This window comes from Carettochelys insculpta, chromosome 6 (assembly GCF_033958435.1).
Source record: "Carettochelys insculpta isolate YL-2023 chromosome 6, ASM3395843v1, whole genome shotgun sequence".
In the NCBI taxonomy this organism is placed as follows: Eukaryota; Metazoa; Chordata; order Testudines; family Carettochelyidae; genus Carettochelys; species Carettochelys insculpta.
Window position 1 is genome coordinate 75000844 of NC_134142.1, and position 24908 is coordinate 75025751.

At 46.5% G+C, this 24908-nt stretch overlaps 1 protein-coding gene across 8 annotated transcripts in view; it reads right to left on the reverse strand.

Annotated features, from left to right (window-relative positions):
- Nucleotides 1-15287, reverse strand: part of PARVA (parvin alpha) — a 208344-nt gene extending 193057 nt beyond the window's left edge. For 2 of the 8 annotated variants that reach the window (XM_074997358.1, XM_074997359.1), the window contains exon 1: nt 15013-15210. In XM_074997358.1, the coding sequence (XP_074853459.1) occupies nt 15013-15072 (60 nt within the window). In that variant the 5' untranslated portion in view covers nt 15073-15210. Of the gene's footprint in view, nt 1-15012 lie in introns of all 8 variants that reach the window. The other 6 variants (XM_074997362.1, XM_074997363.1, XM_074997361.1 and 3 more) reach the window with 6 other exon arrangements.
- Between the last annotated feature and the right edge of the window lie 9621 nt (nt 15288-24908).

Sequence of the window (24908 nt, forward strand, 5' to 3'; positions counted from 1 at the left end):
TGGCAGATGGATGATTCCATCCCTCTTAAGAGGGCATCCCTGATCACCACCACTAACCATCTGCTTCTCCTAGGAGTGGTGGTCATAGAAGGACTTCAATCCCATGCCTTACTGTCAGCTGGCTCTTCTTCTGATCCTTTCCCTGAGAGGTCTCTGCCACAGCATTCTCCATCATAGTGCCTGTGCAGAGAGCCTAAAAGCAGTTCCTTACCTCTCCTGGAACTGGAGATACCCGAGTAGGCTTTCTTCTCTTGGAGGTTATATGCTTCCAATTTTCTTCCTTGTTCTGTACTGCCCTTACTTCAGCCAATGATTCCCCTGGCCTAATCCCAGGTTGCCAACCATGCACAAGTGTGCCAAGTAGCGTGGCGAACTAAAGACTTGCTTCAGACCACTAATCAGGTTTGGTGTATGGTCCAACTTACGTTTCACTCAACATCAAAAGTACAAGTTAATTCACAGTCCTGCCTATCCTTCCCTCCTCAACAGAGAAAAGAACACTCAACTAAGTAACACATTCTATTAATAAGCATTAGTTGAAATATTAAAACAAAACTTATACTTTATTCACTAAGGGACTATCGGTTCCCCCTTTTACACATAGTAGTAAAGGAGTAAGGAACCTCTGATACCTTATACAGACACATAAATTACAGCCCTTGCACTCAAGGGAGTACAGGTATGCCTTTGCATTGAGAAATGGGACAAAGAGTAAGCTAAAAAGCTTCCTATTATGCAGTGTACCTATCCTGCACCAGCCAGTGGGTTGGGGGCCAGGCTTGCTGGATAGAAGAAGGTCCCCCTGCCATGGCCCTGCTGGGCATGCTCCTACCGCTGCCCCAGTATAAAGGCCAGGAAAGCCAGTCACCAGAGAAGCAGCAAGTGCTCGAGGAGCAGCAGCCTTAGCAGCAAGGAATGCAGCAACAACGGCAGCACCAGTAGCGTGAGGAGAAACAGCCAGAGCACCTCATCAGAAACAGATAGGAAGTAGTCCAGGGCAGGGAGCCAGGAGGTGTCATGCTAACTCAGCATGTTGCAGTGGGGAACTCCACTGAGCTAGTGGTTGTGGGGGACACACCCCACCACCAACAGGGCCCTGGGCTGGAGCTTGGTGGAGAAGGGGGGCATGAGCTCCCCCACCTCTGTAACCCTGAGGAAGGAGGCACATGGACTAGGGCGCTGGGCGTGCGTACACTGACTAGGCCACTGAGGCCTGCCAATGCTGATGAGGCCTTTGGGGCCTAACAAGGCTGCCAGGCCTGACAGAACAGATAAGGACTAAGCCACTGGGGCCCGAGGGCAGCAGGAAAGTCCTCAGAAGAGGCATGGGACTAGCAGCCCTGCCACACTCGCCTCTCCTGCTAAATTCAGACCAGAAGCATTTCCAAGGCAAGATGCTCTGGGAAGTATCTGCTTCCTGGTTTTCACCCTGAAAGAGGATGGTACCATATGGCTTCCAGTACCAACCTGCAGCTAAAGCCATAATTTAGCCCTAAAATAGTCTCAGTTATGGCGGACATTTCTGATTCCTCGCTCCATAAGGGAAGAAACTAAGCCTAACTGGTAAACCTTGTTTCAATGGGTATGTCTGTTCTGCAATTTAACACCCCCAGCTGGCCCATTTCAACTGATAGCTTGTGGGGCACCAGGAGGGCCTCAGAGCCCAGGTTCTAGTCCAACTGGAGCCCAAACATCTACACTGATATTTTACATCCCTACAGACCAAGCTCCACAAGCCTGCATCAGCTGGCACTGGCTAGCTGTGGGTGCTTAAATTAAGTTCAAACAATATGCAAGAGAAGTATTTATTTCAGCCAAAGTTTGGGTATTAGGTAACGACCTTTTTATATCCTCAGCCACTCCCACTCAAACCTCCACTCTCAACAATAAGAGGCTTTACCTGGAATTTAAGTATTTACACTTTTCAGGATAGAGCTATTATTAGTTTATCTTTTAATTTTGTGGGAAATATTTGAGCTAAATGCCAAAACAAATGAAATAAATAAGTTTGCCCCTCTAAGCTTCGGGTAACTCTGCCATCCACTGATGATAAATTTAGGAGGCCTGACAATTATATTCTTTGCTGGGGACAATGAGAGAAGGGGGTTAACCTGGATGGTATTAAATTTTCTTCAAAGTCATTAAGCAAAGTAAGGGGCCACACACAAAAAAAGCTGCTTGTCAGGAATACTAACCTAGTAGACCTCAAAATTCTAGCAGTCCTGGGAGCCTAGGGAGCTCCTTGATCATTTAGGGTCTTATTCCAGGAGATCTTTTCCAATGATAAGGTGAGAAAAACTCAAGGATTCTTCCCCATTAGGACAGATTTCTGAAACTATTTAAAAACTGCAGTGGTATTTTCTTTTGCTCTGAATCTAAAGTTGAAGGTTATCCTAACTTCAGGAAAATGATAGTGAGAAAAGACTGTAATGAAACAGAGACAATTTTTCCAAAATTCTCAGGTGGTTTTATTAGACAAGATTCATATTACTCTTCCAAGTTTGGATGTGTGTCTTGTCAAATGGTCTTGGGGTAGCAATACTGATAAAACCAAAAGGAATGAATGAAAATTCACAATAAAACCCCAGAGTCTGAGCAGTTTTTTGATATTCTTTTTCTTCTGATTGTTGGTATAACTTTTAATTTCAAATGGCTCTGCTAAGTTTAACTTTTTGGAGTCCCATTTCCCCATTTGCTTAATGATGATAAAATCAATACAGTAAACTTTTTTCACATCAGGCAGCCCTGAGACCAGGAGGTTTCCAGGTATTCCAATATTCTGCATAATAGAGAGGTATACCTAGCAATGCATAACACTAAAGAAAAACAAATATATGCAGAGTACTTTATTTACCAACAACAGAAGTACTGTACACTATAAACATACTGTATTTGCTGTATTTATTTGTATTTACTTTCTGTACACTGTACATACGGAAAACATAACTAAAATTTACTTGTTAAAATGCCAGTTATGAGGGTTCCAGAATGCCAGATATGAAAAAGTTTGCTGTACTTCAGGCTAATCCTTTCTACCTTTCATTTGGATAATTGCATTGTATCTAGAGCGCTTCACTGGGACTGAAGTGAACTGACAAGCTAGTAAGTTGGAGTGATCGTGAGGTGTGCCCTTTGCTGTATCTGGCCATAGCCTGTGGCATGATTTATTTTCCTTGTTGATCACGGTGCCTTCTTTCTTCCGACACAGGGCCCAGGCCTGCCTAAGCATACAATGCAACAGAATACAAAATACACTGCTATTCCCATTGCACTACAACTGGCAGTATCTACAAGATCTGCTATTTAAATATATGGCCTCTTTTTGTCTTGAAAAATGGTAGTTAGCGCCAGGGAGGATCTATGGGCAGCGTATGAGTCTGCAGCTTCTCTCATGGCTTATCCATCCAATATTGGATTTGCACGGCGGATTGCAATAACCACATCAGTCTATTTCTGAATTCTTGAGTCTGAGAGCGTTTCCGTCTAAGATGAAGTTCTTTTGCATGGCTTGCACATATACTATCAAAAGATGATGTGCCCTGTGGTAGCAGTCATTACCAGGTATTTCGATTTGATGATGTAGATTCACAGGATTTTGGATCAATGATGAATATTTTTCATAGCGTTTTTGCATGTATCCTTGAATCTTAGCTTTGGTCTTCCTCTTGTTCTCAACCCACATGCCAGTTCACCAAAGTGGATTTATTTGGGAAGACGTTTGTCACCCATTCTTCTCACACAACCAAGCCGAAGTCGTCTTCCGCTGTTGGGATCACAATGAGGCTGGGTATGCCAGATCTTAACAGGACATCTGCATTTGAAACTTTATCTTGCCAGTTGATACTCATAATTCTGCGGAGGCAGTGAAGATGGAAGCTGTTCAATTTTTTCTCCTGGTTCGAGTAGGTGATCCATGCCTCAGAACCATATTGCAAAATACTCAATACACATGCCTGGTAGAATAGGATCTTTGTTTTCACTGTCATCTTAGGATTGTTCCATGCATGTTTCATAAGTCTGCCAAATAGTAGCTGCCTTTCTGATTCTGATGTTCAGTTCCTCATCCATGGACACATTTGCATTGACAGTATATCCAAGGCAAGAGAATTGTTGAACCACATCTAACAGGCTGTTATACTCAATAGGCAGTTCAATGCACGTATTATATTCCTAACAAGAAGAATATAGCTGGGTTGGTTGATTCTTGCCCCAGGAGGGCATAGAGGGATACTATGATAATAAATGGCAAAGTAAGTGAATTGTTCTAGCTAGCCTGTGAGCTTCCAAGTGTGTTGTTTTCTAATTGCACTGGTAACATGCACTCCTTAGGATCCAGAGACATCTGACCAGGCAGAGGCCTAAGCACAATCTTCCCATCACATTGGTGGCAGTGGTCCACTTGAACTTAGGGAGACTACAGGCTATGGCATGCAAATTATGGGTGCAGGACAACTAATAAAAAGTACAGGAGAAAGGGGTTTCTCCACTAGTGATTCTGCCAGCTCAGGCCTGTTAACAGGAATTCCAGGCCTCAGAGCAGCACAATCAATGAGCACCCTGTCCCTTTCTCTGAGCCACAAGCCCCCTCCACCCAGAGAAACCCGGAGTGCTACCTCGTAGGGGACCCCCTGGCTGTTCGCAATCCCCATCCCTCATATGCCTGAATGTGCCGCTCCCTCACTCCTTTCCTCCTCTGTTACCCTCCAGCTAGCCCAGTTCTGTCCCCAGTGTTCCTGTGCCACACTTGGCCCCTTTCCCTCTCTGTCAACCAGCCCACCTTTGCCCCCAGTGGTCCTGTGCCCCCTTGCCCCCCACACCGGCTCCTCTCTCCCAGCCCCTGCTACCTTTGCCCCCACCCATCCATTCTTTTCCCTTCCCAGCCTGGTTCCTCTCGCCTTCTTCAGCCCTCATTCCCCACTGCCCCATGCCTGGTTCTACCCCAGAGATTAATTCCCTTCTCCTCTTTCCAGCCTTTCCCCTCTCCATACCCAGCCCAGCTCTCCCCTCCCCACTCATTCACACAGTTACAACTTCTGGGTCTCCCTCCCACCCTGCAGCTCTGAGCTCCAGATGCCCTGGAGTCCTACCACACTGCTACAACAGCACCATTTAAAAGAACCTGAGTGGTGGCATCAGCAGCCCCAGGCCCACTTACGTCCACCATACCCCTACGCATTTGTCCCCTTTGCTCCACCCTGTTGGCAGACCTGCACTAGCCTTCCTTCATCAGTTTCAAGTCTCTGGCATCCAGATGATGCTGGTCCACAGGCTGCCATAATAAAGACATAGCAAGGTAGAGGCATACACTTATTTCACACAACGGTACCACCTCTAGGGGACTGTCCCAAATCTAAACTCCTAATTTTTTTTATTTTTTGTTCTTCACACGCTGTCTGAGGGAAAGACACAAGCTGATAAAAAAGACTGATTACTGTGAAATATCATGATTTTTACCTACAACCTGAGAGAGAAAATATCTTTTTTAAAAAATTAAAGCTGAAATTCCCTTATAATCAGTTGATTCCAGGATCTGAGACTATAAGCGAATACATCAGATATTAGTAGACTCATAATAAAAAGCAAGAATAGTTGGCAATACAGAGACTAAAAGGGGCTGAAATGTCAAAGTCTACTTTAAGTGTTACAAAGCCTTCAAGAAGGGAGTAAAAGATATTTAAATATTTCAAAAATAATGTTGAAGGAGCTTAGACTGTAAATTCCTTGGGGAGGGGACTGTATTCAGTGTGTGTGTGTGTGTGTGTGTGTGTGTGTACACGTGTGAATGCAGTGCCCAGCACAATGGGGCCCTAATCTCTTATTACAGCCTCAATACAAATGATACCGTCTTTTACAATAATTTAAAATGCAAGTTTTGCTAAGTGGTGTCCTGTTTATTGCTGAACACAGTGCTGGTGCAAAGAGGGCAGGAAGTTTGGGCAGAGCAGAAAATAGCCATTTCTGCTGCTCTTGGAACTACCTACAACTAGTGAGAAATAGACTGGTAGAAGAGAGAGCCAGCATTCCAAACTGTCAGATTGTCACTGAAGGTGGGCAGAAGCATAGCGAGATTGCACTGGAAGGGCAAGTGGCACCATTGCAGGTGCTATGTTTGTATTTCCCATCCACACAGACACGGAATAATTACCTTTGCAATTTTGCTGTCTTGTGTTCCACAACTGCTTCAGTGCAAGCAGCACTTACGTGGTGCACACTTCCATTAAAAATACAGTGGTGACTGTCACTTATAAAGAGCTGATATATTTCCAAGAGAAATTCACAGACTGACATCTTTATCTGAGTAGAATTTTCTTTCCTTCTTAATACCATAGATATGCTCAGAAAGGTTTATGGGGTAAAGGGACAACAAATAAGTAATTTAACTCTTAGGGGTGAGAATCTGGATCCCCCTCTTGCACTCTTTTTCTCATCATTTCTTTCCACCTTATTTTCAGTTGTTCCCAATACCTAAATCCCTGTATTTTGCACATCTCAGTGCCTGCTCCAAATAATTTTTCAGAGGTGATACTAAATGGATTTTCACCTGACACCCAGGACCTCAGCAGGCTGTACAAAAGGAAGAAGAGAATCGGTGTATTACATTTATGCACAGAAGGGAAGATTATAATCATATACTACACTTAAAATACTATGCATTAACTTCAATATGCTGAGGTAAATATACCACTTCAAACTTCTGAAATGGAAGCACACTGCAATTCTAATGAGATAGGGCTGAGAGACAAAATACTGATGTTTCATTCATAAATGTTACCTACTTTCCCATACAAAATAAGGTCTTGATATAGACCTCTACTTTTTCCCCAGTGTGTATCCCATTTCAAATGTAACATTACTCAAGAATGAAAATAAAAACACACAAACACATTTAAACTTGCTCAGAATCCATACTCACTCCTTCAAATAAAACACAAAAATAGAAATGAACAAACCTCAACCCTTATTCTTGTAGAATTTACAATACTGGGGTGAGATTCTGCAACCTTTGCTCAGGCTAAATAGTATTTAGTCATGAAAATGTGCCCACCACTTGTGTGAGTACTAAATGTGTATTTAACCCAGAGAGGAACTGCAGAATTGGGTTAATAAAAATAGTACTTAGGTATCAAACAGAAAATTCTTTATATTCTAAAACAATTAATTTCTTCCATGTCGGAACACAGATACAGTAAACCCTCAAGCAACCCTCACGTAACTCAAAATTTCACACAAGTCGAGGGGAGATGGGAACCAGGCTGCAGCCTGGTTCCTGTCTCCCTGCCACTTTCAGGACTTGGGAAACTGACCAGTGAACTCATGGCTGGTCAGTTTTCTGGGTCCCACAACTGCTGCTGCCTGGCTCCCAGCTCCCCTCCCCTTGCAGAGTCGGGTCAGCCTTGGCCAGAGGAGGGGAGCTGGGACCAGTGGCAGCTTGGCTCCTGGATCCCCTCCACTCCTTGGATCCAGGAAACTGACCAAGGCTGCTGCCCTGGTCAGTTTCCCAGCTCTGAAAGTGGAGAGGAGCCAAAAGCCAGGTTGCCGCGTGGTTCCCAGCTTCCCACCACTCCAGGGACCAGGAAACTGCTCCTGTCAGGGGTGGCGAGAGTCAGGCTGCTGGCCCTGAAGGGAGCAGTTTCCCCACTCCTGTCAGGGCAGCAGCCTGACTCACAGCTGTCACCCCTGACAGGAAACTGTTCCTGTCAGGGGCGCAGACTAGAGGCAGGCTGCAATCCCTGACAGGAGAGGGGAAACCATTCCTGTCAGAGCAGCAGCCTGACTCTTGGCTGCACTCCTGACAGCAATGGTTTCCTGGTCCTGTCGGGATAGTAGTGATGTTAACCCGAGACACACACAACTTGGTAGCATATATCTTGAGGGTTTACTGTATATCTCAAGAGCACAGCATTCCTTTTTCCTTCAATAAACCATATGACACAGCACCTTAGTTACTCACTTTTTGTTAAAAAAAGACACACATTTCAGATAATTTAAAATAGCTGAAAAACTCACACCACCACTTGCTTGTGGTCAGTTGTATTTTTTTATTTCTAACTATATTACACTCAGGAGTCCAACTTCATATTAACTTGAAGTCTGGGAATTTTGGGAATGTTAACAAGAAATAGGAAAATGTAAATCATACGCTCTAGCATTGTTAACTTTGCTTAAAATCAGCACAAATACAATCCCCCTGACTCCTAGCACCAAAGTGAAAACAAAATCAAAAATAGGAAAAAATTAGGAGATAATGTCACAAAAGTGGAAGCTGCAGAAAAATCATTCTAACACTGGCACCATCATCACAAAACAAGCTAGATGGAAGAGAGGCCAAATTACTTAAAATTGATGTCATATCAACAGAAAGTCTGACTGAGTCCATACATTGAACAACAATTGGCCTCATCTAATCCATAGGTCCAAAACTGCCTGTTTTGCATCTGGTTCTATGACAATTTAAGCAATTTTGAACTTTACTCTATCTTGCTGAATGTATCACAAACGTATTACAGTGTCAAGGACCAATTCTTAAAGATTCTCCACTTAGGTGGGCTATTATGTGGGGTGAAATTTATGTCCCTCAGCCGAGGCCAGGAACACTCAGGAAGAACAATCATACACGAACTTACTGAACTCACCATGAAATACTCATAATACTAGAATACATCAGAAAATAAAAAGAAAGATCATTTTGTTCTCTTCTGCCACTACCTTAAAGATTTGCTTGAAAGTGGTTTTGAACACTGAAGAGCTTACAAAAATATTTCTAATTGGTAAGAAGCATTACTGCTAGTAAAATGGGCTTTATAACACAGCTAAGTCTAATCTCTCTTATATGAAGCTCGAGCAGGTTAAATCGTACAAGGGATGGTGTAAACCCTTCAATTTTTAAGGGCTTGATCTTACTCCAATTAACCTAAACTGGAGAGGATCATACTATTTCATACATTAAGTGAAAATTAGTTATTTTACACATAAGCATGTATTAAATATTATCCCTATGTTATAAAGACAATTTATAACATGGTTTACATGGATTTAGACATTTGATTTTTATGTCAGATACAATGCACAGAGAGAAACAGACTTTTTAGCTCCAATATTAAGTGCTTGTCTATCCATCCTTAAACTACTGCAATGGCCAATGACAAACTGCCACTAAAACAGCACAATAGCCTACGTTAGAGGTCCACAGCCTCTAGCTCCAAAGTCACATGTGGCTCTTTAAAGATTTATTTGTGGCTCCTGACACTGTAATTGCAAAGTGGAAGAAAAAACCAAACCAAACAAACAAAAAAAACCCCACACACTACTGATTATTTTCAATAAACTGTGAAAGTCTAGACACCCAACAATGAACAATCCGTATCTAAATATGAAACAATATGTGATCTCAAAATGCTGGATAGCGTCCCCCTTTAACATGTGGACTGCATTGTGGGATTTTGAAACGGAAGCTTGAAGCATTCCTGCTGTGAAGGACAACGCGCATTTTAAGAAAGAAAAGTGAAATTAAACGTGGAGTGAAAAATGAAATTAAACCTGGTATAATTAAAGTGGGTTCTGGAGTGAAAGTCAGGAAGATAGTAGTACAAACACACATGTAAAGTGTAAGGAGATAGAATATGTGAGAAGTTTGTGAAAGTCCTGTAGTAAACATGTATCACATTACAAATCTGAAGAAGTGGGTCTATCCCATGAAAGCTCATCACCTAAACTATTTTGTTAGTCTTTAAAGTGCTACTTGACTGCTTTTTTGTTTTGATAGAATGCAGACTAACATGGCTATCTCTCTGTCACTATTACAAATCATTGCGTGCACGCTGTTCTTAAAATATGAGTTATAAAAATATGGTTTAATGTGATTTATTAAGGATTGTCTCATATTCACATGCATTGTGGCTCTTGAATTACTGAGTTTTTTAACAAATTTGAAAAAAAATGGCTCTTCTTGGTATTTTGGTGGCCAATCCCTGGCCTATGTGATAGGAAATGCTATGAACACACGGTATAAACCAAACTGCATTTCTCATCCCAAAATTTAAGTGTTGTGAAATAATTTTAAAAGTTATTTCAGTGACATTTTTCAAATAAACATTTCCTCATTGTGGCACTAACATCCGTTCATAGATGAAATCAGCTTTATTAGCTATCTCAATTATTCTTTTGATTTTGTTCAGGGCTTGGTACTTTACAGTCTGTCAAGTATTTTTTTATTTTTTATTTTTTTATTTTGAATTATGTGTATTATTCCTTGCTCTGCCACTGAACTTGAGGTTTAGTTTTGGAGGAGTCACTTAAGGCTACGTCAACCGTAGACTAAAAGTTGACCTGCAGATATGCAATTCTAGCTTTGTCAATTGTGTAGCTAAAAATTGACATACCTTTGCTTGGCTAACTTGTCTGTCTATACAAGGGAAAACAAAAAATCAGTCATGTAGCACCTTAAAGACTAAAAAAAAATAATTTATTAGGGCAGACCTACTTATTTAAATCTAGAGATAGTGCTGTACTGGAAATAGGAGCCCTGCCAGAAGCAGCAGTGGATCCAGTCCTGTGGCTTGGGAGTTGGTGGCCCAGAACACATCCAGGACCAGAAGTAGTGTCCATCGTGCGGCCAAGAGACAGCAGCCGAGAGGCTGCCTAGGGGGCCAGGAGTGGAGCTGAAGTGATGCTCTGGGCAGGGAGCCTAGCCAGGGCCTGCAGCATACCCTGGACACTATCTGTAAGGCTGACAGCCCTCAGAAAGATACCACAGGCTGGAAGGACCATTCCCGGTCCAGCAAACATGCTTGCTTGGCACCAGTTAGGTCCCAAGGATGCCAGATGACAGAGGTCCAACCTGTACTTATTTTATGCTTGGAAGCACATGATCTTAAAGGATATTTAAGGATCAATGTTTTAAATAAGATACAATATGAGATGCAGTAGTCCCTAAAGTTATGCGAGAGGTGTGTTCCCACGCACCCTCACGTAACTTGAAGTTCTCATAAGTTTGGCGGGGGAAGGTGGCTTTCTTCCCTCAGCAGAATGTACTTTCTGCAGCCAGGGAAGCAGCAGGAGCACCTGGAGCTCCCTTTGAAAGGTAAGTCCTGGGCAGTTGAGGACGGTTAAGTCTGAGGCTTCGTTGGGGCTGTGGGAGGTGGGCAGGGGGGTTAAGCCTGGGGTGAGTTAGGGCTGCAGGGGTGGTGGAGAGGTGGACTTGAGCGAGGGACTTGCAGGCCTGCAGGGGGCTAAGCCAGAGTTGCACAGGGGCTGGGGGGTGAGCCAGGGCCACGGGGGCGGGGGGGTTGAACTAGGGCCATGCCAGGTGGGGGGGGCATGATCTGGAGCCAGCTGCCAAATCAGACTAAAGAACAGGACAAATGGCTTAGGAATCTATTTCCAATGTAAAGAAAGAAAAAAGCATACAATCAAAGAGCACTTCAACGTAGGGGACATATTCTGTGGCCAGCAGTTCAAAAAAAAAAAAACTTCTTATAAATGATGATTTGCTAACAAAACAAGTTTCCCTACTCCAATGACTATTTAGCAAAAGTGGAACCACCTCCATAGGAAAGACAGAGAGACCTGCATCAATGGGTCACAAACCAGTGGTTAGTCATCTCAGCACTGGGACCCTTGTAACACCAAACCCACACTGCTCTTACGTCTCTCCCCAGGCTCTTAGACCTGGGCAGCCAGAGGGTGGCAGCTGCTGACCAAGGGCCCAGCTCTTGCAAGCAGCAGCACAGAAGTAGGGATGGCAATAACCATCCAATAATTATCTTTCCTAACCATCCAAAAATTACTAATGGCAATAATTACTTCTGTGCAGCTGCTGGTGGTAGCTCTGGCTTCAGAGCTGGATTAAAGGCCAGCAACCGCTGCTCTCCAGCCACCCAGCTCCAAAGGCAGTGCCGCTAATCACTACACCAGGTTCATACAAAATCTTACAGGGGAAAAGGTCTTTTAATCATCTAGACAGACTTTTTAAAAAACAGTTTAATCATGAGTTGAAAGTAAGTCACAGACTAAAAAAAAAAAACTATTATAGGTTGCACCTCCAAAACCTGAAATTCTCTGGTCCAGCAGAGAGGCTATTAGAAGAAGCTCTGGAGGCTGGGAGCCCAGTAACAGGGGGCTGGCAGCCTTATGCAGAGGAAGCTGGTGGCTTGTGTCCCTGGGACTGGCAGCCCAGACGCATTCAGGGTTTGGGCTGGAGGCATCAGTCCAGCAGGAACCAGGAGCTAGCCACAGGTAAGGGGTCCACTTGGGCTGGAGGGCCGGGGGGGCAAGGCAGGGGACCAGCAGGGTGCAGAGCCAGTGGCAGCAGGCTGGGTGAGGGAGGTGGAATGGAGGCAGGGCACCTCCCTTTGTCTAGCAAATTCCATCATTCAGAACTAGCCAGGTCGTAAGGGTGCTGGACAAGTGAGGTGCAACCTGTACATAAGAACACTTTAAAAACCAGAACAGAAAAAAATGCATGCTTAACAAAACATGCACTATGTCAGAGAAAATCATTAGTAAAGTTGTAAATAGTGAAAAATGATTCAGACTAAGAAGTCCCCAATGAAGTAAGAATAATTCCTGCGTACAATGTGTACCACAGATACAGGTATGTTCTACAGTTTCATTTAAAGAATATTTTGTTTCTTAAAAGAATTTTAATAAGAAAAATAAAGGAAATGTAATGCTTAATTTTGTTGACATAAAGCGAGATAACAAAAATTCTAAATTAAATAATGTTGCTGTTAATTTCTCCCATTGTTTAATTTAGATGGTACACAATTTGTGTTGCCATAACACAAAAAAAATCAGGGACCACATGATCATCCTTAGTTCTGAATTTGCTTTTTTTCCCAGTTAGTGCTACAAGCTACATTTTGAACATACTGGTCCAGATTCTGGTCTGTGGCTGAGTTGCACAGAGCACAGTTCATCTTTGTACTATTTCTGCTGGGGCCATTCAACAAGTTAGAGATGCCTGAAGCCTGCTACAACTTACACCATGCTGCTAACAGCCACAAGGGAACAAGACCAGCAACAGAGGTTTGGTATGGCAGGCAAACTGCCAATGCACCTTTTCCTCCAGCAAAACTAACTCAAAGCCACAGGAGGTTCACCCTTAGTCCATAGTAGATACTGGAACTGTATAAAATGGATCAATCAGCATAGAAAGCACCCTTCCTCCTCTAGTTAAGCCAGCTTTAGGGCCACATCACACTGGTCGCCTAGCTCATGGCTGCGCAAAGCAGTGGGCAGGCCCCCTCAGGGGACATGAAATTTCTTAAATAGGGTACAGAATGGTCAGCTGCTGGGTGTCAGGCTCATACATCTTACTGAAATGTTGAAATATTTTATGTGTGTGTATTCATATTTCTATACCATTAATAAAGTTTATACTTTCTACATATTTTCTTACATATGAACATAACTGACATTTCCATCGATTTGGATTACCTTAGACAGTTGGGAGGGACCCTGCTAACTGCAGGGAGGAAAAGTGGGGCCCAGCAAAAACATTTACTCACCCCTGGCCTAGCAGAAAGTGGTCATATAAATGATTCAGACCCATTATGCGTACTTTATTTTTATTTTGGCACAACATCTTTTAATGAAACACCCTTAGAAATTAAAGCTATGTCTATCATGCCACAATCGATCTTCCAGAGTTTGATTTTGCTCCCTGTGAATGCTGAGGGATGCGTGTTGACACTGAGGGACATTGTAGTTCTTTGGGCTCAGGCCAATCCACACTAGGGCAGAAAGTAGATTCTGGTATGCGATTCTAGCTCAGCCATTGGCATAGCTAGAACTGATGTATCTGGGATCAACTTTGTTCCCTGATGCAGACCAGGCTTAAGTGTTGATCTAACATCTTCCTTAATTCCACCTTAAACTGGTCCTACGTTCCTGGAAATCAGCTTCTCATCCCCAAGTCTAAACAATAAACTCTTTCATGTCCAGCAGTCCTGGGACCAGGAGGTTGCTGGCTATTCCAATATTCTTGACAATACAAAGGTATACCCAGCAAAGTATAACATTAAAGAAAACAAGATTAGATATTAAGAAAAAATAAAGTTGTATGCAGACTTTATTTACCAGCAACAGTTGTACTGTAAACTTATACTGTATTTGCTGTGTTTACTTTTACCCTACTGTACTTAAGGAAAACATAACTAAAATTAACGTATGGTTCAAATGCCTGATATTTGAGCATTCTGGATGATAGAATGTCGATTAAGACTGAGTTGATTATCATCTGTACATCGCCTCAAGACCACCTATTAATCATTTCATTAGAGTATTAGTTACAAGGCTCAGTTCTTCACACCCTTTTCATTAGTTTCACTTGTTCCTAGGAAGCTAGTTATTCAGCCCAAATATGCGCTCTCCCCTCAGGATCCCCTTGCTCCTTAGTCTTTTTTAAGTAACTGCAACAGTCTCCAATCACTTCTGAAACGAAGGTAAAAAATGAAGCTGGTGGTGCATTTTAAAAACTCTACACACGCAAATTCCCTACTCCCGCAGAGGCACAAGCAACTCCAGCCTGCAAACACACACACGGCCCCGTAGGCTTGTCTTGTCCAGCTGCCAACTGCGCAGTTCCCCAGGGAACGCAGGCTGAGGCGCACGTACTCAGGGCTTTGTACCCATTCCGGGAGGAAACGCCTCTGGCACAGCCCCCGGGGGAGCATACGGAGACGCTGCGTCCCGCCAGACTCCGCGTTCACCCGAGCAAGCGCGTACGCCCGCAGGCCAGCCAGGGCTACGCAGAGCCGAGGAGCCCCTGACGCGCGGGAAGGCCAGGGGCGGCGGCGGGAAGGCTGCGACTGCAGGAGGGGGGAGAACGAGCCCGGGGGAGCCGCTCCCCTCCCTGCGTGGGGCTCCCCCCAGCGTTTCCCCGGGGTGACGCGCTGCCCGCGCGCACAGCCCGTCTCGCCCGGCTCCAAGGGGAGCGCAGGGCAAAGGAGAGGAGGCGCCGCCGCCGCCACAGCCCCTCTCCGCCCGCCAAGGCCCATCCGGCCCTTTTACCTTCCTTGGCTTTCTTCCTGCGGGCCAGCGTCCCGCCCAGCTTGCCCAGGAAGGAGTCATCTTTCTTCCGCGAGGGGGGCGACTTGGGGGCGGGGGGCGACTTCTGAGGGGAGCTCGCCATGCCGCGGCCGCCGCGCTCAGCGCTCAGGGCAGGCAGGTCGGTGGCCCAGCTGCGGCGGGCGGCGGCGGCGGCTCCCTGCTCCCAACGGAAGCGGAATCATTCCAAGCGTTTCAGGCAGCTCCCTCCTTCCCGCCCGGCCGCCCGCCCACGCACTCGCTCCCGCTCCCCGCGCCGGGCCCCCCCAGCCCCTGCCTGCTTGTACTCCCCTCCCGCTGCTCGGCGGCCGAGCAGCTGAGCAGGTGCATCGGCCCTGCCCTTAAGGATACGGCTTGCCACCTCCCCCCGGTCCCGGCCGAGGACTTAGCTGCCCTGCTCTGCAGTGATTTTGTCATTCCCTGAATCACACACTTACCACTATCGCCGGAGAGGGGGCAGGGGCTGTGCGTTCAAAGTAAGATTAGGCAGGTGGGCAGAGGACAAGGGGTGCGGTTTTATTGCTTTTGTAGCTGACAGAAGGGTGGCAGTGGAACTGGAGCCCCTGTGCTCTGGAGTTTGCTGGCAGCTGGCACAGGTAAACTAGCCAGCAGCTTTCTCCAATTTAGCACTAGGACCTAGTCCAGTACCCACTGGCCCAATGCCTGGGGATGGTGTTATATGACTGGATTTTTATATTGGCTTTCAAGGGCATTTTAGTGCGTATTGTGGCTATTGGCCCCAAATATTGTGCTAAGGGGGTCGTGTGAAGTGTGTGGCGAGCTTGAAGCCTTGTTTCGCTGCCTCCGTCTAAAGGAATTCTTCCAACACACCTATGAACAACAGTCTGAACCCCATCCCCCAATACCAAAAGAAGAAGAACTCTATGTGGACATCCCCGACGGTCATAGTGAAAGTCTAGATTTCTATGTACGTTGCTTCCGCAACTGAGCTTAGACTGCCATTATATGCAAACAATGCCAAATGAGACACAATCTCAACTATGCTGAAAGCTATGCTGTCCAGAGTCTCAAAAATAACCCAGACATTATAATCAAACCAGCTGACAAAGGGAGTGCTGTTGTCATCATGAATAAGTTAGACTATGAACAGGAGGCAGCCAGACAACTCTCCAACACCAAATTTTACAGTCCCCGTCCTCTAATCCCACTTTGGAATTCCAAACGAAATTACAACAACTACTTAAGGAACTCCCTGCTGCTACTCAGGACCTTATTCACTCAGACACATGATCTGAGCCCCAACCTGGTTTATTCTATTTACTTCCCAAAATCCACAAATCTGGAAACCCCAGATGCCCTATCATTTCAGGTATTGGCACCCTTATCACCGGACTATCCAGTTATATGGACTCCCTCCTCAAACCCTATGCCACCAACACTCCCAGCTCTCTCCAAGATACCACTGACTTCCTGAGGAAATTACAAAACGTTGGAAAAGTTCCCGACAACACCATCCTTGCCAGCATGGATGTAGAGGCTCTGTACACTAATATTCCACACAAAGACAGATTACAAGCAATCAGGAATACCATCCCTGATGTTACCATAGCCAGTCTGGTGGCTGACCTCTGTAACTTTGTTCTCACCCACAATTATTTCCGATTTAGGGGTCAATTTATACCTCCAGATTAGTAGAACACTAGGGGCACCCACATGGCCCCTCAATATGCTAATTTATTTATGGCTGACCTGGAACAATGATTCCTCAGCTCTCGTCCCCTATTACCCGTCCTCTACTTACGATACATCGATGACATCTTTATGATTTGGACCCATGGTACAGAAACTGTAGAAGAATTCCACAGAGACTTTAACAATCTGCACCCCACCGTCAACTTACACCTCGACTACTCCACGTGAGAGAGATTTCCTGGACACTACAGTACAAATCAAGGATGGCCTGATCAGTACCACACTCTACCAGAAACCCACTGATCGCTATACTTACTTATATGCTTCGAGCTTCCATCCTGCATACACAACTAGATCCATTGTTTACAGTCAAGCCCTTAGGTACAGTCACATTTGCTTTGATCCTATTTACAGAGACCAAAAACTACAATATCTCTACAAAATATTCATAAAACTGAATTATCCACCAGGAGAAATAAAAAAATGGGAAGAAGGATTTAATGGGAAGAAGGATTCCTTCAAAGATGGAGTTTACTTTCAAAAGGGCGGCATCTACACCAGCTTTCTTCTTTTGAAAGAAGCTCTTTTGAAATAAGAATATGCAAATGAGGTACCAAATATGCAAATTTATACATTATTTGCATTTTCAATTTACATCATTGCATACTTCTTTCAAAAGAGGAATGCAGGTGTAGCCGCACCCCCAAACTTTCTCTGTACCTCCACTTCATATGTGCCTGCAGGCCCTGACACATCACTCTAATACATTCCCTCATTGAACCTAAGGCAATTCCCCCTTTACACTGGTCCTGCATTCTGCTTGCTCCCTGCCAGCTGCCACACCAGCCATCCACTGCTCCTCCTGACCATGTCTACACTAGCCCCAAACTTCGAAACGGCCATGTAAATGGCCATTTTGAAGTTTACTAATGAAGCGCTGAAATACATATTCAGCACCTCATTAGCATGCGGACAGCCGCAGCACTTCAAAATTGATGTGGCTCACTGCTGCACAGCTGGTCCTGACAGGGCTCCTTTTCAAAAGACCTCGCCTACTTCAAAGTCCCCTTATTCCCATCTGCTCACAGGAATAAGGGGACTTCAAAGTAGGCAGGGTCCTTTCAAAAAGGAGCCCCATCAGGACAAGCCACACAGCAGCAAGCTGTGTCAATTTTGAAGTGCTGCAGCCACCCATGTGCTAATGAGGTGCTGAATATGCATTTCAGCACTTCATTAGTAAACTTCAAAATGGCCATTTACATGGCCATTTCAAAGTTTGGGGCTAGTGTAGACACAGCCCCTAGGTGTTGGGGATTTTGCCTGAGGCAAAACTCTGTGATAACAGCTCTCAACATCTACCAAAATAAAGACTCATAAAACATACAAGCACTAGTATCCAGCTCTACCTTTTAGCCAGTAGGAACAGCTAGTCAAACCAGACTTACAGCTACAAAAGCAAGGCACCCAGCTAAGAAACACCCTCTTTGCTTTATAAGGCTTTAGACTGGGTGAGCCCTGTGCAATCCATGTGTTACGTAGTTATGATGACTTCCCTGCCCCACCTCCCCCGCAATGAATTCAAGCACTGGTGAGATTTCACAATTCTTATACTGAGTATTAGCATAAATTGTGATTTTACAGCAATGTGTTTACAACAGACAAAACACCATTGCTTCCTTGCTACCCATCAGGCTTTGTTTGCACAGTATCACATAGGCACACCTTTGCATTCTCATGCAAATGATCTCTGGGAGACACAATCCTCCCAGACTTCACTAGCATTGAGTTCCTGCTGGCACATTCCTTACACATGCTTGTTGCCACTAGAGGAGTGTTCGCCCTGCTGGCTACAGCAGTGGTGGCTGCCCTGCAGCTCCTGTTGGGGGAGCCCCCCGCCCCCCAGGGGCAGCCAGGGACACCCTAGAGCATCAGCTCCTTTGGCGCCACTCCCCTAGATGCTCCAATGGCTCTGGATCTAAACCACCAGCTCACAGTTGTGGGAGTGGGATGATGACCAGTGGCTCTGGAATTTCTGGATGCCATGGCAGACCTTCCTTGAGCTGTGCCAGTGGCTCCCCCACCCCCGTGCTGAGACGTCAGGACACCCGGCTGCAGTGTGCTCTCCCTGTGGAGAGGAAGGTCACACTAGGGCTGTGTCTACACGTGCCCCAAACTTCAAAATGGCCATGCAAATGGCCATTTCGAAGTTTACTAATGAAGCGCTGAAATGCATATTCAGCGCTTCATTAGCATGCGGGCGGCAGCGGCACTTCGAAATTGACGAGCCTTGCCTCCGCGCGGCGCGTCCACATGGGGCTCCTTTTTGAAAGGACGCCACCTTCTTCGAAGTCCCCTTATTCCCATGAGCTCATGGGAATAAGGGGACTTCGAAGTAGGCGGGGCCCTTTCGAAAAGGAGCCCCGTCTGGACGCGCCGCGCGGCTGCAAGGCTCGTCAATTTCGAAGCGCCGCTGCCGCCCGCATGCTAATGAAGCACTGAATATGCATTTCAGCGCTTCATTAGTAAACTTCGAAATGGCCATTTGCATGGCCATTTCGAAGTTTGGGGCACGTGTAGACACAGCCAGGGTGGCCCGCATCAGGGACCTGGACATGGCCACTGCTCTTGGGTTTCCAAATTGCTTCGGGGCCCTCAGCGGGACCCACATACCCATCCGCAACCCAGAGCGCAGTGGAGGACAATATATAAACAGGAAAGGCTACCACTCTGTGGTCCTGCAGGCCATGGTGGACAGCCAGAGCCAGTTCCAGGACATTTGTGTGGGCTGGCCTGGCTGCACCCATGACATGCAGGTTTTCCAAAATTTGGACCTGTGCCACCGTCTGGAGGCAGGGACCTACATTCCTTGGAGGGAGATCCTGCTGGAGGACACCACAGTGCCCCTTTGCCTGGTGGCTGATGCAGCACATCCACTCTAGCCCTGGCTCATGTGGCCCTATATGGGCCACCCCACCCCCAACCAGGAGCGGTTTAACACCTAGCTCAACCATGCCCACAATGTGGTTGAGCACACTTGGCCATCTCAAGGGGCTGCCTGGAGGTGAGCATCCTCAATGACCCCCAGGTGGTGGGTGCCTGCTGCATGCTCCATAACACTGTGGAGAGTAAGTGGGAGGTCTTTGTACAGGGGTGAGTGGCTGAGTCTGGCAAGGGCTACCTCCAGCTAGCCGCCGTCCCTAGCTGCCAAGCCCACCAGGACAGGGTCCGCATCCGGGAGGCCATGCACCAATAATTCGACCAGGGGCTCCAGCCACCCCCCACCAGGTCCACCATACATGCCCATCCACCCAGTGCACCCCCTGTCACCACCTCCCACATGCAGATCCCCCCACCCCTGCACACTGCCCCCTGCCTCCCACACACTGCCCTCCCCAATGGGCACACGGCACATAGGGATATGGGTGAAATAAACTGTTATTATTGAACACAACAAGGATTTTTGTTTTCAAAATATGCAGAATGTAATCATACAACTATTTACAGATAGGAGGGGGCGAACTATATACAGGAGGAGCAGGATATGAGTGGCCTGCATGGGGGCCCTTACTGCAGGGCAGGGGTGGAAGGCCTCTGCTCATGGTGGCCCCGGGACCTGCAACCCCCCCGCCACCAGGCTGGGGTCCCCGATGGGGCTGGGAGAGTGCAGGGAGGACAGGGAGGTAGGGCTGAGGGTCCACCCCAGCTGAGTGAAGGGACCAAGCAGGGGCCTCTCCAGGGGGGCTGGCAGGTGGGCCTGTAGCAGAAGGGCTGCAGGGGGGACAGCAGGAGAGGGTATCTGGGCCAGGAGCTCCCTGAAGGTGCCCACCACATCCCTCAGGGTGCCCATCCGTTCTGCCCAGGCTGCCTGGCATCAGGCGGCCTCACCCTTCTCCAGGTGGAGGCGCTGCTCCACCACCTCCACCTGCCAGCAGACAGAGGCGTGAGGTGGAGGTCTTCCGCCGCCACCTTTGGTCCCTCCAGGAGCAGGGTCGCCTTGGTAGTTGGTGGCACCGCCCGGTGCTCGTCCCTCACATTTGGGGAGCTATTGGGCACTACAGAGGGTGCAAGGCTCTCCGAGCCCTCAGATGGTGCAGCTGCAAGAATAGGAGGGAAGAGAGGGATAGGCCTTGAGTACCAACCTCTGCCCCATGGCCCATGCCCCTGTGCCCCCTTGGGCAGCAGGTCGCTGTCCCCCATCATCTTTCCAACAGTGGGGCAGCCCTGGAGGCCCATGGTGGTGGTGGGCATTCCCCATCCCCCTGGGGGAGGCCTCCTTGTGCAGTCTGTCCCTGGCCATCCACTCCCCCTGGGAGCGGGCTGCGACGTTATCCATGGGAGTGGATGATGAAGGCCACTGGAAGCTGTGCCGCCAGCTCGAGGGCCACAGCCTCCTGGTGTTGGACTGGCTGATGGGCCTGGCTCTGTGGAAGTATTGAGGATGGCAGGTGGGGAGGTGGTGTCCCGTGGGTCCAGGAGGCTGCAGAGTTCCTGGTAAAATGGGTATGAAGCGGTGGTGTCCCCTGACCAGCTGGTCAAGTCCCAAGCCCAGGAGTACCCCTGCCACAACTCCTTGACCTTGCTGCAAACCTGATCAGGAGTGTGGGCAGGGCAGCCATTCGTAGTCAGACCCTCAGCCAGCTGGACAAAAGTGGCTGCATTCTGCCACTTTGTGCCCAACTGCTCCAGTAGCCACTGAGGGTATTGCTGAGGTATGCAAGGGCGCCACTTGCAATGGCTGCTGCCTGCGTGTTCTCAGCTTCCTGCAACAGGGCTTCTGGATGCTTGCAGCTTTAAGGGCTGCTGCATGCACAGACTACACAGCCCTGCAGGTGCTGGGCAGCATGACTCTGCCTAACAGCTGATCGCTGCCATGGTCGTGGACCTTCTACACACTCCTTCTTTCAAAATAAGCTTTTGAAGGGGGCGGATTTTCCCATTTCATGTTTGGAAGAGTAATTTTGGAAGCTGGGGCACATTCCTTCAATTTCATTTTTGAAAAAGCATGCAACATGTGTAGGCGCACCGCACACTCTTTTGAAAGAGGGCCTGGACTTTCAAAACGAATGGCTAGTGTAGGTGCAGCTTATGTGAATCATATCTTAATTTTGATCTTCACTTTCCAGAGGCATGCCCAACATAGCAGAGAAGAACAGAAGGACAAAGAGGTGCAAGCAGGATGTTATCCTGCAGCTTATGGAGCAGAATGAAGCAGAGCACACCAAGCTGACAAAGGACACTGCTCAGTGGCATCATAGTACAGCTCAGTGGCATGCTTGACTTCCAGCAGCAGCAAGTGGCAGACTGGGGCCATGGCAAAGCTCGTAATGGCAGAGGTCCTGTGCTCTCTGCTGCAGCTGCAGAGGGACTCCGAACATAGCAGTGCAGGAGCCAATACCTAATGCCCAGAGTCCACTGAGGAGAGGTTGTCCACCCGCCATTGTCATGGTCCCTGCATGTGGGGAGGGTGGGCAAGGACAGCCTGCTGCTCCAGTCCCCGGGGGCCACTGCAAAAGGTTATTCAAGCACCCTTGAGAAGGCTTCTTTTCCCAGCCACTTAAACCTCTCCCCCACCCCCAAAATAAAATCACTCCTTTGCGTCCAGTGTGATTTTGTGGTGTGCAGGAGTGGTGGGAAACACAAATCATAGTGAGGGTTGTGGGAGGATTGAAGGCACAGCTGCCTGCTACATGCATTCTACCTACTGCGACTTAAACCCCTCTCACCAAGAAAAAGCATTCATTCATTAAAACACTACGATTTATTGGCATTATGTCAGAAGAATACATTGGTAGCATGTGCGTTACAGATCATTCATGAAGCTAGTTTTGAAAGTGTCCCTTATCGCTGCTGCCTCAGCATGGCTACTGGCTGTGTAGGCATCTGGGAGTAAGCCCTGCCTATGGCCTCAGCTTTGGAATTCTAGATTGATGGGAAAGTCTTCCACCTGGATTCACATATCTTGTGCAAAATAGCGCATGCTGTGGGCGCATTAGTTTCAGAAAGGTCAAAATGGGTCAATAAGCATCTAAACCTCACTTTTAAATGGCCAAAGGTGCATTCAACTAAGTCTATGAGTGAGGTTTTCCAGGGCTCCTGTATAGGGCTTCATAAGGCAAGGGAGAGTGGGTAAGCAGGGTCACCCAATATAAAAATAGGCATTTCCACATCACCAATTGTAATTTTCTGATCGGGGAAAAAAGTCCCATCCAGGAGCTTTCTGTATAGGCCAGAATTTCGGAAGATACATGAGTCATGAACCCTCCCTGACCATCCCATGCTGATGTTGGTGAAATGACCTTTGTGATCTACCAACCCCTGCAAAACCATGGAGAAGTACCTCTTTTGGTTTATATACTCAGAGGCCAGGTGGGCCAAGGCCATTATGGGGATGTGCATGCCATCTATTGCCCCACCGCAGTTAAGAACCCCTCAGGCAGGAAAGCCATCCACTATTGCCTGTACATCTCCCAGTGTCACAGTCTTCCTGAGGAGGTGCCGACAGACTGCATGGGCCACCTGCATCACCACGGACCCCACTGTAGTTCTGCTTATGCTGAGTTGATTTGCCACTGACTTGTAACTGTTGAGCATTGCAAACTTCCACAGTGCGATTGCCACTTGCTTCTGAACTGCTAAAGCTATCCTCACACTTGTGTTGCTACGCTTCAGGGCGGGGTCCAGCACATCACAAAGTTCCATAAAAGCGGACTTGCACATGCAAAAGGTCTGCACCCATTGCTGATCATCTCAGGACTCCAAAACAATGTGGTCTCACCAGTGTGTGCTGGTCTCACATCTCCAAAACCACCACGCCACTGTCACCAATTCATCCAAGGCAGCCAGCAGCTCTGAGTTCTTGGACCACAGCTGGGAGATTTGCTCTTTCAAACCAGCAGCAGCAGCAGCAGCAGCAGCATTATGATACTGAACCGTCACTGAGCTTTATAATCGAAGGCAAAATTGCACAACAGCCAGTGTGGTTGCCAAAATGATGTGCGCCTTGAGTTGAAGCATTTGGGGATCCATGCTTGCACTGGAATGCTGCAGCAGGAAATGGCACAATTTCCAGTTAGTTTTCACATGGTTACTGATGCTCTGAGTTCTGGGACATTTTGCCATTACTATTTGAGTTTTTGGCTAGCTGTTCCTCAAACTCTCTTTTGGCTTTTCTTATTACGTTTTTACACTTGACAGATTTTTTGCTCCTTTCTATTTTCCTCAGTGGGATTTAACTTCCACTTTTTAAACAATGCCTTTTTATCTTTCACTGCTTCTTTTACCTGGTTGTTCAGGCACGGTGGCAATTTTTTGATACTCTGTTTTTCAATTTGGGGTATATGTTTAAGTTTCACCTCTATTTTGATGTCTTTGAAAAGTTTCCATGCAGCTTGGAGGGATTTTACTTTTGGCACTGTACCTTTTAATTTCTGTTTAACTAACCTCCTCATTTTTGTGTAGTTCAACTTTCTGAAATTAAATTCCACAGTATTGGGTTGCTGAGATGCTTTCCCCACTACAGGGATGTTAAATTTTATGACACTGTGGTCACTGTTTCCAAACAGTCCAGTTATATTTATCTCTTGGACCAGATCCTGTGCCCCACTTAGGACTAAATTGAGAATTGTGTCTCCCATTGTGGGTTCCAGAACCATCTGCTCCAAGAAGCAGTCATTTAAGGTATCAAGAAATTTTATATCTGTATCCCACCCTGAGGTAACATGTAACCAGACAATATGTGGATACTTGACATCCCCCATTATTATTTGACTTTTTTATTTTGATAGACTCTCTAATCTCCCTTAGCATTTCATAGTCACTGTCACTATCTTGGTCAAATGGACAGTAACATATTCCTACTGTTATATTCTTATTATTAGAGCATGGAATTACCATCCATAGAGAATATATGGAATATTTTGGTTCATTTAAAATTTTTACTTCATTTGATTCTAGGTTTTCTTTCATGTATAGTGTCACTCTCCCATCAGGACTCCACAACCTCAGTTATTGATAAGTAGTTTCTTGCCAGACAAAATGCTGTTAACTATGTTTTCTCTACCCAGCTTCAGATTTGTTTCTTTATCACCTGGTAATAGTGGGTGGCATTAGTATGGGGTCTTCTTAACAGCCTAGTGTGACACTATTATAATGAAATTTAGATGGAATGTATGTGACTCCTAGCTTTACAGTTAATGGCTTCTGCTCTT